At 42.2% G+C, this 14495-nt stretch overlaps 1 protein-coding gene across 1 annotated transcript in view; it reads left to right on the top strand.

Moving 5' to 3' along the window:
• LOC136878814 (uncharacterized) overlaps window positions 1-14495 on the top strand; it is a 152955-nt gene that overhangs the window by 96385 nt on the left and 42075 nt on the right. The window contains exons 4-5 of the mRNA XM_067152310.2: window positions 2242-2337; window positions 3013-3177. Of these exons, the coding sequence (XP_067008411.2) occupies window positions 2242-2337; window positions 3013-3177 (261 nt within the window). The remainder of the gene's footprint in view (window positions 1-2241; window positions 2338-3012; window positions 3178-14495) is intronic.

The raw sequence follows: 14495 nt of genomic DNA, 5'->3' as shown, positions 1-14495 counted from the left end.
AGCACGTTAATCTCTAGGGACAAAGTTAGCTGGACGAAGAGCTAAACACTCTCTCACTTATTACGAATAGTTTTTCTGTCCTTCAAATTTCTTCCCTTGAAAGTGGTTAGTATGCATCAACCATACTGTTGCAGTAGTTTTATCATTGGCCTTCCATTTTCAAGTTATTGGTGCTGGTGATTTTAAGGGTAAGTATAATTAAGAAATCATCCCCTCTTAACTCTAATCAGTAGAGAAATTTGCTGAGATCCGACACGTGACAGAATGAAATCGACACAGGAAATAAAGGGCACACGATAGGCATGATAATGAAAGAATCCTTAGACCTCGCAAACCTAACAGTGTCGGGTTAGGAAGAGAGGTAGAGATGACCAAGAGAGATAAGATAGGAAACATGAAAACGAGGAGACTGGAACAGGTAGCCTAAGCGGAAACAATGCCAGATTCATCTTGTGGTCTGGTACTCTCCAACAATTTCCAAAGTTAAAAAACCCTCAAACTCCCTTTTAGTCGCCTCTTTCGACAACCAGAATATGTCCACGGTGTCCCCTGCCTGTTGTAAGAGGTGTCTGAGAGAGGGACCAGAGGCTCTGAATTTTGGAGCGTGAATTGGAGTCCATGGTTTTCCTTTTGTCAGACTCAGAACTTTCAACTCTCCTATCCGTCCTCGCTTGGTCAGCTTTTGTTCTTTACCGATCCCGACAGTGTTTTGTTTGCGAGGTCTAGAGTATATTTTGTTTTCACTCCCTTCGTGGCTGTTCATTTTCTTTTGCCGATACCTTCATTCTTCGAAGTGTCGGGCTTCTTCCATTTTCCTTCCGATTAGTGTAAAGAAAGGACGATTGCCCCATTGTACTTCTTAAAACAATAGCCACCAGCTTCCTCGCGACAGCTAGCAGATACCGTGGACGTGTTCTATCGTCTCTGTCCACAGGGTAGTTAGCCTGTTTGATATCGACTGTGGAGGGTGGTATATGAGTGTGTATAATAAGACAGTTCCTTGTCGTTGGCTTCCAGCATATTAAAGAACGAATCCTGAACACAATTCATGTTCATGATCAATTAGTTGTCCAGATTCTTTAATTTAAAAATACCCGTGCTATGAACGCATGGTAAAAAGTACTATATTAGGTAGCCTGTGTTCCATTCTTTACTTTCTTCGAGGTTTTATTGCCAATAAAACTGACAGACCCAGGATGATGAATGTCGTCACAGTTGTTAGTACCGTCATGTACTTGTGAACCAAGTTACGATTGGATTCGCTTCTTTCTCTGACTTGTTCGTTTATATTGGACGACATCTTGGTTATCCCACCGCTGATTGCATTACAGTATAAGAGTGTTTAAGAACTTCAGCTTCTCGGCAAAGTATGATAGTACTTCAGCTCCATTGGATGTCGTGAGGTTGTGATTTGCAAGGGAGTTTAGTAGCAAAATGCCACTTAACTGTGATGATCTAATTCCAGAGCGCTCACTCGCAAATTACACGAGTCGGTTTTCGTTCTTCGAAAAACCATACGCTTAGTAACTGGGCATATTCGTTTCTTTCTTGTGTCTCTCATCTTTGAATATGAAAATCAGCCGTTCAAGTTGAAGCAAGCAAGCAGGTAAGCTTGTAGTTATACATCGTGATTACCTTGGCGAGAAGCCAGTTGTTTTCCGCGGTCATCTTTCTCAAAATTTCTTGATTTTGAAGTGACTTGTTCACTTTGCATACGTGTTCTATGAACACGAGTTCCAATATTCGAATCCCGGTGACTCCTGTGGGGATTTTTACTCAGACTAGATCATGGTGGCAAGAAATGAAGTCCTCCGATACAGTCGTACATAAACGTGAGAAGGTAGAAACAACACCCCATAGCGCTGCAGCTCTAGTGAGGCTTTACCTACCAAGCGACCCCTGCTCAGCCAGAAGACCTGCAGATTACGAGTTGACTCGTGGCTAGCGCTACGAGTCCTCTCGACTGTTATTCTTGACTCTCCAGACTGGGACTGCTATCTCACTGACGGAGAGGTCGTCAGTTGTTCACACGTAGGTTGAGTGGACCTCGAATGCTGGTAAAAGACTCTTACGCGGTCGAGAATCGAACCCGAGCTTCACCGGTAAGAGGCAGACTCGTTACTCTTAGACCGTGGGGCCAGTTGGGAAGGCGGAAGATTGAACGAAAATATAACTTGATTGTTTTATTGCATGACCTACAATTAGTGAGAGTTTTTGACTGGTGGATTTTTTTCATTACAGGCACACTCCCAGTATGTACCCGATCTCAACGGCAGGCGCAGGGTTTCGAAGCCCCTACCCATCGTCTTTGCCCATCACAAGTACAAGTTTACCCAGGTAAGCATTTCTCATCCCATGAAAGGGTTCTGGAGAATTAGGTGGTACTGCAGAGTTTTCCCACGCTGTAAATAGGTTTCCACAGTAATTTCTGAACACACGGGCAGTTTCTTTTCCGCCGTAAAAGCAACCTCCGTTTTAAGATAATGTAGTGGTTGCTGATGGGCTCATTTCAAGGACAAATAACATCAACGCTATCAGCCTGTTTTCCTTGAAATCATAATGTGAATGTGTATTATTATTATTATTATTATTATTATTATTATTATTATTAAATAATTGCTAGGAAAATGGTGCACTAATGGAATTCTCGTTACTCAAAATTTTAACTCTGCATTGAAGATTGACGTAAAACGAACATTTCTTGTTAAGTTTCGCCTTCTCAGAGGAAACCAAAGTGCCTTTTCGAGAAATACATTCTCACTCCTTAAAATTGTCAATTGTTTGCTTGGATGCTTATCTCTGCAGGTTAAATCACTTTTAAGAGTAGCATATATTAATCAGTCCATAAAATTGCTGTTTTAACCAAGACCGATTACTGCTGGTGAGAGATGACTTCCAAATAATCCTCTTTTTGGGAAGGGAAAATGTACTTCCTCTTTGGAAACCTTATGTCAAGTGATAGTTTATTCATTGCTTGGATTCAGACCACTAATACGAATGTTTATGTTGCAGCGATTTCTACAGGTTTTCCCCGACGGGCCTGATTCCTCCGCACCCAGGACTGAGCCCTCACTCCCACCCGCACTCGCACCCGCACTCGCTCGCCTCGCATCCCGCCATCGTCACTCCGGGTCCCAAACAGGAGCTCTCGGCGCACCAAGTGGACCACAACCACAGGTAACCATTGTCTTGTGACTTAGATATTGTATTGTTTTTAATGATGATTTTGTCTCTCGGCGATATATCAGTTTTTAGTGAGTTTCCATGGCGTTATAATTCAGAGGTAAGTTGCATCTTGACAGGGAAGCGTATGTGCTGGTCTACATCTAACAGTTGTCGTCAGTCTCGCATATTGTGGTGCAGTTTTGAAAGTAGACTGAAGGTTGTCTATGCTACTCACGGTTTCGCTCAGTCATGAAGAAAACACCACTGAGGTGTTTTCATTTTGTGCGCTGACAACCAGGAAAATGTGTTCATCGCCCAGGATGGTTACGAGAATTGTCACTAAAGAGGGGTAGATTTTCTCACGTCAATTTCCTCTGTGAATTATGGCAGAAATTTCATAGTTGGCGTGATTATCTATGTATGGATATGGGCACCGACTCTAACGTACAACAAGCACTAAATCGAACGTTTTACATGAAAACAAACCCCCAACTCATCCGTCTTTTGGGAACTCTTTAAACTTCATTCAGTTCGTGGAAAACATCAAACTTGTTGTCTACACGCAATGTTTCGCATGGCATCTGGCATGATCATGCAAGACTGACGAAAAAAACTGTACGTGTAGACGAGGCTTACTGGGACGAGCGGTCACTGTCCTCCATATTTGTCTGCTAGGGGGATTGTTCATGTTGTGGCATCTTCAAGACTCTGTGCCATAGCATAGGCAGTTTGAATACGACGAAAACCATACCAATAACGAACAAATACTGGAGTAAGTGTGAGCTATCCAGTACGAAAAATCAGTAGGCTTACCAACTCAATCTATACAGACGTCGGAATGGCGTACAATTTGTTGTCAGACATTGCAAAGTGCAGGGTGGTACTTACCGAATCCCGTGTTCTTGAATGGACAACTTTATATAGCTTTCTAGATTAAAAGGTTTTTATAATATATTGATATCTAGCAAGGAAAGTAAAAAATAAACTGTCGAGGAAGACTACCATTACTATCAATGTTGTTTGTAAAGAAGTATTGTAAAATACCTTCTCCAGGAACTTCTGCAAACAGTATTGAATAAACATTTATGAAAAATTGTTTCGAGTAAATTATAATCTACATACCTTTTGTGAAAAATATATATTTGCCAAATACCTGTTGTATTGCAATTGATTTTTTTGGGGGGGGGGGGTTAAGGGGTGTCGAGTGTTCACCAGCAAGAGGTCTCGCAAGGGTCCTGCTTATTTCTATCGTGAAGATCCCTTAATCTACGCGAAAACTGAGTCAGAGTATGAATGCGTTATCAGTTGAATACTGGATACTGATAAAATATAACATGTTGGCTACAGAGACGAATACGAGGAAAGGAGGGGGAAAAACTCTCGCGGAGAACTTTTCTTTCGGTCTACACCGCTTTACCGGTTTGAGATCTCGCCTAGACGGATATTTTGAGTACAAATCGGAGGTTGTGACATTACTTTTTCGCGAGACACGCCCGTGTAGTGTGGCGGTAAATAGAAAAAACAGTCTGTCTGGTTTTTCCCTTTTATCCCCGTTGGAGGACTTCTCACGGAAAAATCGATGTCGTTTCCGGATTTCACGTAGTGAAATACACGAGAGGTCTCTTCGATTTATTTTTTTTCTCAAATATTCTCGGAGAGTGTAGATTTCGCCGATAAAGAACCCTGGGTGAGATTTTCGAGTGCCGAATTTTGCAGCTGATAATTTCCGAACTGCTCGTCCGATTTCGACGTTGTTAGTGTCTTCATACGAAGCCTTTTCCTTCTGCCTTCCGACCGATTTAACCCCTTTTTTCGACATTTTGATCGTGTCAACGAATTTTCTGAAAATGCATCCTATCGGCCTCCTTCGGCCGCCAAATCTAATTTCCTCGCGTCGTTCCGTTTGGCGGAATTAAAAGAAATAAATCTTATTATCGCTACTGACCTGCTTTACCCCGCCCCTCTTTAGGTTTCTCGACAGCAAAATCTGTATTTTTTGAAACGGCTCAAATTCGGTTTTTCATTATTGTTCCATGACCTAACCACAAACCCGGTTTTGCTTTCCCGAAATAAATTCCTTCTTATGTTTCCCGGAACACACCTTATCTTGCTATATCCTTGTTGCTTGTCATCCGCCCATAGACTGATTTGATGCAGCCATTGTTGCTATCCTATCCTTTGCTAACCTTTTCAGTTTCTACATAACTCTACTACATCCTACATCTATTTTAATCTACTTGTCATATTCATATCTTGGTCTACCGCTACCTATCTAACTGCGTACAATTCCCTCAAAAACCAACTGGACAAGTCCTGGGTGTCTTAAGATGTGTCTTATCATTCTTTCTCTTCTCGTCAAATTTAACCAAATCGATCTGCTCCCATCGATGCGATTCAGTATCTTTTCATTCGTGATTCGATCTACCCATCTTACCTTCAGCGTTCTTCTGTCACACCACATTTCAAGTGCTTCTATTCTCTTTCTTCCTGAGCTAGTTATCGTCCATGTTGTACTTCCATACAATGCTATGCTCCAGACGAAAGTCTTCAAAAACATCTAATTCCTGTATCAGTGTTCGAAGTGAGCAAATTTCTTTTCTTAAGAAAGTCCCTCCATGCTTGTACTAGTCTGCATTTTACGTCCTCCTTCCTTCTGCCATCGTTAGTTATTTTACTACCCAGGTAACAATATTTACGTACTTCCTTTAAAACTTCATTTCCGAATCTAATATTTCCTGCGTCACCTGACTTTGTTCAACCGCACTCCATTACTTTTCTTTTGTACTTACTTGTTTTCATTTCGTAGTCCTTCCCCAAGACTCTGTTCATACCATTCAGCAATTTCTCCAGATTTTCTGCAGACTCAGATAAAATAATATCATCGGCTATATCCTTATATTCTATTTATTCTTCTTCTGCGTCTTTATTTCCCATTTCCAGTCTTGTGGATCGGGTTGTGAATCAAGGACCTCCACAGTTGTCTGTCTCCACCACTCCCTTCTTTCCTCCAATATTTCTTCTGCTTTTACTCCTCTCTTCTTTATACTCTCCTTCATTGCATCTATCCACCTCTGTCTTCTTCTTCTTATTTTCTCAGTAAATATTCGCTTTGTAACTCTTCTTCCATTCTCATCATCATCATGCCATTTCAGCTTACTGTTCTCTATCTTATATATAACTTAAAAGCTGTTCAGTCTGTGGAACACACAAGATAAATACAGCCGAACTTCGATATCTCGAACCTCCATTACTCGAATTTTCAGTATCTCGAACTAACCTCAATTTTCTGGCCGTTTGTCCCATTCTTCACATGTATTTATTTCTCTATTACTCGAAATTCGGTTACACGAATTTCTCGATTTCTCGAAGCAAACATATGATTCAATTATTTGCCATACATGCTCAAAAACGGTATTCTCTATATCTCGAAATTTCGATAGCTCGAAATAAAATTTAGCTCGCGAGGTGATTCGAGATATCGATGTTCCACTGTATAAATATTACACTGTAAAAAACAAATTATTAAACAAGGGATGAAAATGAAAACCTACAACCTGTTTCCAGTCATTGACCGGGTCAGGTATGGAATGAATGAAGCCCCCATCTTGCGGCGAGGATAGGAATTGTGCCGGCTGCCGAAGTCCGTCGCGCTCCCCTGGGGCAATGATTAATGGCTGACAGATGAAATGAAATGACACTGGAGAGTGTTGCTGGAATGAAAGATGACAAGGAAAACCGGAGTACCCGTAGATAGACCTGTCCCGCCTCCGCTTTGTCCAGCTCAAATCTCACTGTAAGTGACCGAGATTTGAACCACGGAACCTAGCGGTGAGAAGCCGACGCGCTGCCGTCTGAGCCACGAAGGCTGAAGGAATCAAAATAAAGGAATAAAAAATTGCCTATCTTGTCATCCAACTTAGGGAATCCAATTCTTTCTTATTATGGTCTGCATAAAAATATATAAATTAGAAAATGTCCGGAACACCTGAAATAGACTGAAACCGCCGGGTGGGTGTCGTCGGGTCAGTTTTCGCGCCGCCTGGGTTAATAGATAGGTTTCGTGTCGCAATTCTCCCCGGGTTTTTTAATTATATATAGCTATGCGCGAAATACAACATATTCTGCTCCCGTTTGCCGGCAGTTTCACGGGCTGACTTCCTGGGATATCGCCGGTCGTGTCAGGAAACGAATACACACAGGGAGCTTTCTGTTACCGAGAGGAACATTAGCGTTCACATCCTTTTTTCACATAATACAAAAAGAGGCTAAGTGCAAATGCTTCTCATGCGCTTACTTCAGAACTTCCTTACTAGTTGTGACTAATTCGGATGAAACATTAGTTGAAGTTTACATGGAGATGTGTAGGATATAATTAGTGAGAAAACCTTGAAAACCTGGAAAATGACTTGAGTAGGTCAGATCATGGGCCACGCTGTCTTGAGATAGTATATATATATTTTTTTTTGCTAGGGGCTTTACGTCGCACCGACACAGATAGGTCTTATGGCTACGATGGGATAGGAAAGGCCTAGGAGTTGGAAGGAAGCGGCCGTGGCCTTAATTAAGGTACAGCCCCAGCATTTGCCTGGTGTGAAAATGGGAAACCACGGAAAACCATTTTCAGGGCTGCTGATAGTGGGATTCGAACCTACTATCTCCCGGATGCAAGCTCACAGCCGCGCGCCTCTACGCGCACGGCCAACTCGCCCGGTTAGACAGTACAGTAGAAGAAAAATGTTGAAGCAGCATTCGTATTTAATGGTTGCATCCAAATGAATACAATGTGGTATGATTCAGTTTTTGTGCAAAGAAGGTGCTTTGATCGGGAAAACCGACATGAAGCGTGCTCGTGCTCCGCGGTACCGCAACAGTGGACATTCTCACAGTTTTCAGTGGGGTGCTATAGATCATCCACTTCACAGCCAATATCTCTCCCATTGTGACAGTCATGTCTTTCGTCTGCTGAAGAGTAAGCTGTTCGTGATGCTGTGTAAGAGCGGTTCAACCAACAATCCTAGCCTATTGAAAGGTTTCATTCCCCACTCTAAAGAGGGTGGGACGGGTCCCGAAAGGGTAACATCGAGCCAAATTTGAAAGTGTTGTGGAAGAAGTGATAATCGATGGAGATGGTTTTTAGAAAAAAACAAGCAGCAAAAAGCAGCAACTTGTTCAACGGTGGGACAAATGCCAGTCTCTTACAAACTGTCATCAGTTTGCTGTCGCTTTGATATAGTATATGTTGCCTTAGCACATGTAGTGCAAGTTTCTGAACACTAGTCCATATTTCAACTGAAGTACCATACATAAGCATCTGCAATTCATTATCAGAATCTGCTCTTCAGTCATAGAACCTTTAAAGAAATATCGTGCAAGGCTTTTTCTATTTAGTCGATGCAAACGTAGATCGTCTGCCATACGAGGTCTCGCGGACCAGATACGAACATACACCTGTTGTCATACAAGATCTACAGCAAAACAAAACCTCTGGTCAGTGTTACCTCAGGTCTACTGTACAATGTACCGACGTTGAACGGTTTGCAATGCCTTTTGTACATACGTTACAACAACTTATCTTCCAATGCCTCGTGTGCAGCCAATTGAAGCTCGGAGGAATAATACGGGACCTGTCTCCACGTGATGTCCTAAAACATATCGTCTCTTTCAAATTGTCATCATTGTCTAACCAGGAAGGTTCTGCCATCTAGGTTTCATTGTTGCATGAACTACACCAACGCATTTTCGCTCGGTGTTGTGGGTCGGTATTTCTCCCCTCATCATTGTCACATAACGGTATTTCGGGGCGCAACGCCATCTGAAAAAAAAACCTGCTTCGACCGCTCGTCTCCGTCGAAGTGGACGAACATTAGAAGGTCCCGGATCGAGACCTTCTTCGTGGAATATCCCAGGCTTACGAGAATTGATCTCAAAATCTATGTACAAAACCATTTTAACCCATTTTGAAATACTTGATATGTCGACATGCAAATGTTCTTGCAAGAAATTTTAATGTGCTTACTTTACACGTTCTATGAGCAGTTTCCAAGTCCAAGCGATCGACCCACTGTAGCATGTGTACTGCCATCGTATCTGCTATGCAGTTTTCGCCAAGTGAGAGGGAGTTAGGAAAAGAAAACGCGTGTGGATAGAGAGAGAAAGAGAGAGAGAGAGAGGAGCTTCTCGATCGTGATTGGTCAATGGCGGGCTCGGTTGCCTTGGTAACGGAATGCTGGGAGGCTGGACCAAAGCAAGTAAGCAAGCAAGGGGTTCAAGTTATGTGGGGAATCCGTTAGCTGCAGCCCCAAGCCTGCGGGCTACTGCGGGGGTGGACGGGGCGGAGATGAGAGGGGTGAAGGGCCCTGCCTTTATCGATATCTCGCCGCGAGAGCAGATTGGGGATCTTCCGGAACGTTTTCTCCTAATGAGTTTCATGTCTCGTTGCTATCAGATGGACGTTTTTACATAAGAGACTGGGATAACCGTACGTAACATGGCTCGGTCTTGAGTGATGCCAAAGCAATTGTCCGTACTTTGTACGGGTCATGAGTCGGTTATGAATGCGGTCGAATAGTCGTTATCCACTGTGATTCTTAATTGTAAAATGGTGGGTTTGTTTTCGCTTATGAATCTGCTTTGACTTCTTATACACAGATGGTATAATCAATTCCTGTTAGGTAATCATCATGGCTGAGATTCCATTCTTTCTTTCTTTCTTTCTTTCTTTCTTTCTTTCTTTCTTTCTTTCTTTCTTTATTTCTTTATTTCTTTCTTTCTTTCTTCGTACCTTCGAAGTTTTCATATTATAAGCATGTCATTGACCGAAATACACATTTTTTCTTTCAAATTCTTGTTACTAAGATAACAAACTTAATCTTATTAACACTGCCTACAGCACAATTTCTTATTTGTTTACGATGTTACTGCTTACGTTTACAACTGTTTTACGAATTCGCAGAGTTGAAAATACTAGTTTTGCTCGGGATTCGAGTCCGATATTATCCAGTTGTTAGTCATGAGCGCCGAGTACGCCAGCAGAGCATTGAACTCCTTTCTTTTGTTCTTCTCACCGAGCAGGTGGTTGTGCGGTTTGAGTCATGTAGTTATCCCTGGGGTTACCTTCTAGGTGGCCTGCCCCTCCTCTTCGGGGAGGGGAATGAAAACTTTCCCTAGGTCCTAGGTCATAGTTATCAGCTTGCATTCAGGAGATAGTGGGTTCGACCCCCCCCCTGTCCGCAGCCATGAAGACGGTTGTCTGTGGTTTCTCATTTTCACAACAGGCAAATGTTGGAGCTGTGCCCTTTCAGGCCACGGTTGCTTCCTTCCCATTCCTATCCCATCGTCGCCATAAGACCTATCCATGGCGGTGCGACGTACAGCAGTTCCCCCTCCCCCCTCCCCCCGCCAGTGCTGCTTTTGGGGTTGAATCTGCCCTACTTGATTAGTAATCTAATGAACGACGAGGAGTTTCAGGAACGAGTCAAAAGCAATATGGTACTTGTGGTATTGTTTACGGTGTTCATCTTGACACTGCCGCACTTTGTTTGTTTGTTTGTTTGTTTGTTTGTTTGTAGGCTACTTGTTGTACTCGTACAGATTAGTTTATTTAACTAGTACATTTATGATCATTGCAGAAAATCACAGTGAATGATCGATCAGATCAGATGTTGATAGTTCAAGCTTGCAGGAGGACGTAGTAGTTGAGTAGCGTTGTCACTAGCTTTTCACCGAGGTGACCGCGGTTCGAATCCTGGTCGATGGACGTGTAATTTTTTAAATGAAAAGCCACGTCCTTGTGGTTCGGATGCCACGTAAAATTAAAATAAAAAGCAACAGAATTCCCACGGCTATGATCACACTATCAACAGTCATGAAAAATTATAAGCTTACTTCTTCAGAGTAGACAGCTGTGGGACATCTGGCGTGCTCGTTTCAAAACCGTTCATCTGTCGTCCGCTCTGGTTCTGCGTACCTACAGTACTTCACACTCTTTAGCTATCACTAAATGAATAGAACAAATGTCCGAATTTGTTTTCCATATATGATTTGTAATTTTCATTATCGTAATAATTTAACCCAGACTAGAGATTCAGTAAACAAATACTTAACAGCCGTATTTAGATCACCATTATCGTTAGTAACTCTGTAGCCCCCTCCCCCCCACACTTTTTATTAGACAAAACTGTTCAGACTCGAATAACACTGTTTATACTATTCAACTTCGTGATGATGACTTGATCTGCTCCAGCAATATAACTTTCGTGTTTGGGAAATATTTTCTTAGTTTGTTTTGTAAATGAAAATAGGAAAAATTTAAGGCTATTGTAGGTTTAGTTTTATCCTTTAAAATGTGTTTTATTTATTATACTTTCGGTTTATACTGATTATTTAAAAGATATATGGAGGTAGTGGTGTTTGTTTTTGCTAGTGGCTTTACGTCGCACCGACACAGATAGGTCTTATGACAGTGGGATAGGAAAGGCCTAGGAGTTGGAAGAAAGCTGCCGTGTCCTTAATTAAGGTACAGTCCCAGCATTTGCCTGGTGTGAAAATAGGAAACCACGAAAAACCATCTTCAAGGCTGCCGACAGTGGGATTCGAAACCCCTATCTCCCGGATGCAAGCTCGCAGCCGCGGGCCTCTAACCGCACTGCCAACTCGCCCGGTGGTAGTGGTGTTTTAAGGTGTAAAATAATTCCTTTATAAACCCTTTATTTATGTACATATTGCTGCTGGGTTCGCATTCAGGCAACCGAGGTTCGAATCCCGGTGAGTTTCTCTTGAAAATTCATGTTCGCTATTGCTTGTTTATCTGGTGGTTGATAGTGTAGTGTGATGTACATATATGGAGAGGTGTATATTAAAACAAAACACAAGCACTCAGACCCTGAAACTGAAGAATTAACCAGGCCCGGCTCAAACCACCGGGAATCAAACTTGGCACCACTACGCTGGCCATTCAGCCAAGGAGCCAGATTTACCTCTTGCAACATTGTATATTTTTGTCAAAAATTGCTGAAATTCTTCAAAGACACTAAATGTAGTCCGAAGAAAAGTTCTGTTCCGTGATAATGAATCTACCGAAACTGATATTTGCTCGACATTTGAAGTAGAGCTCGTATGCTATATGTTTAAAAGTCTGTATCGAATCTGAGTTTGAATATTATAAAGATACCCTTATTTCACGCCAGCAGCAACATCCCTAGTTTATAGCCAATCCAGCTGCCGTTCTAATTATGTGATTTTTAAAAAATGTATGAATACCTGTAGGGCTTTGATTCCAAGCTTATGGTCACAGGATTAGAAGCCTAACCAAATATACTACACGACGATTATAAACCTTTCTGGAAACCATACTAGAGACGTCACTGCTACATAGTGCTCGTATGGCTATCGACCAAAAGTCATTCTGTGGGGCAGTAAAGGCGTGCTCGGTCCATCAGAAGGACGTAAGTTCCATTTCTCGTCAAGAAGACTACTACTACTACTACTACTACTACTACTACTAATAATAATAATAATAATAATAATAAAACGTTTTCATTCCGGCTCTGAAGGGGACGGTGGGCCTCCTAGACGGTAATGCCGTGTCTCGGGCCAGGAGAAGGAGATGTGCCGAGAAGGTGAAGGGGGTTGGTGGCCGGGGAACTGTCGCGTCATGCGCCTTAGTGCAGGCTAACGGAATACCACGGAAAACTATTCTCAGGACAGTCGACGGTTGGGACCAGCCGTGAGGTCCTGTCTCCCGAATGCAGAAGCGCGGAGCCACGGTCGTTAGTAGAGATGATTAGGATATCACGTTACTTGAGTTGCTCCAAGTGACGAGTCTTAGCAATACAATATCTCGAACTCCGTTGGTCTGCGCTTAGTGGCCCAGACAGTAAGAGCGCTGAGCCCAAGTTGGCGGCTTCGATTCCGGCTTGTTTCGGTGGTATTTGAAAATGTTCATATACGTCAGTCTCATGTCGGTAAATTTATCGAAACTTCTGTAGAACTGAATTCCGTCACCTCGACGTCTCTGAAAACCGCGAAAGTAGTTAGTGGCAAGTAAAACCAATATTATTATTATCATCAGGACTCTACCACAGTGTACACCACACAGTAGAAGAATGACCCAGAAGATGTTTTTCTGGAGGTCTATAGGGCTTGCAGAAGGGAAGCCCATTCAATGAATCAAGTCCCGCGTATTAGTTGCCTGATTGCGGAACTTTTTCCTGTTTGTTTGTATGTATTGTACATAAATATCTGTAATCTTATTTCGTATACGATCACAATATTATTATTTTTTAATTTTTTATTTGCGAATTGACCACCTAGGATCACACTACAATTTCAGTTTTTCTTTGTCTGAAGTTTCCTCTTCTTTCCAGTACTCCTTCATATGGGCACTATGCTGTTTCTTCTAGTCATCCGTCCAGGCTCTTCCCGTCTTTGCAATTATTTCGACTTGAAACCCTTTCAAATTTTGAATCATGGCCCGAAATGTTTTTTTCTCCAACATCTGAACTTTGTGGATGTTGGGACTTCTCTAGATCTTTACGAACTTCCTTAATGCATGTCTTCTTCTTCTTCTTCCCAAGCCTGGTTGAGAAAGAAGGAGGGTGAAACACGGCCATCGGTCTCAAAGGCGGATGAGGAATTTCAATTCCCAACAGCAGAGAGAGCAGAACAAACATAGTGGAGTAAACTACGAAAAACTATAATTTCGAACTAACAATCCAATCTGATTTTGGAATTTGTTTCCTACCCTTATATAACACAATGTATTATTATTATTATTATTATTATTATTATTATTATTATTATTATTATTATTATTATTATTATTATTCAATTACCGGGCGAGTTGGCCGTGCGGTTAGGGGCGCGCAGCTGTGAGCTTGCATCTGGGAGATAGTTGGTTCGAACTCCACTGTCGGCAGCCCTGAAGATGGTTTTCCGAGGTTTCCCATTTTCACACGGCTTCCCATTCCTAGGCCTTTCCTGCCCTATCGTCGCCATAAGACTCATCTGTGTCGGTGCGACGTAATGCAAATATATATATAATTAAATTATAATTGTGGATTTTATAAGGATGTACATCAATTACTCTTCTCATCTCGGTCTCGTGGTATAGTATTTTAGACAAGGTTTTGTGCTTCCTGGTAGAGTGTCGGAAGGAAAATACTCAGCCATACTCTGCCCAGCAGAGACAGTCCTGCCATCTGATAGAGTAGGCCTATAACAACGTCAAACATGATTCGCGAGCAGTCCAAATGGCATAAAATCGGAATGCCTGCACACCGTGACTGAGGCAGAGGCCACGGGATTACTTTACTAAAGGAAACATAATCTTT

Source organism: Anabrus simplex, chromosome 8 (genome assembly GCF_040414725.1).
Source record: "Anabrus simplex isolate iqAnaSimp1 chromosome 8, ASM4041472v1, whole genome shotgun sequence".
Classification (NCBI taxonomy): domain Eukaryota; kingdom Metazoa; phylum Arthropoda; class Insecta; order Orthoptera; family Tettigoniidae; genus Anabrus; species Anabrus simplex.
This window is presented reverse-complemented; position numbering and strand designations above follow the sequence as displayed.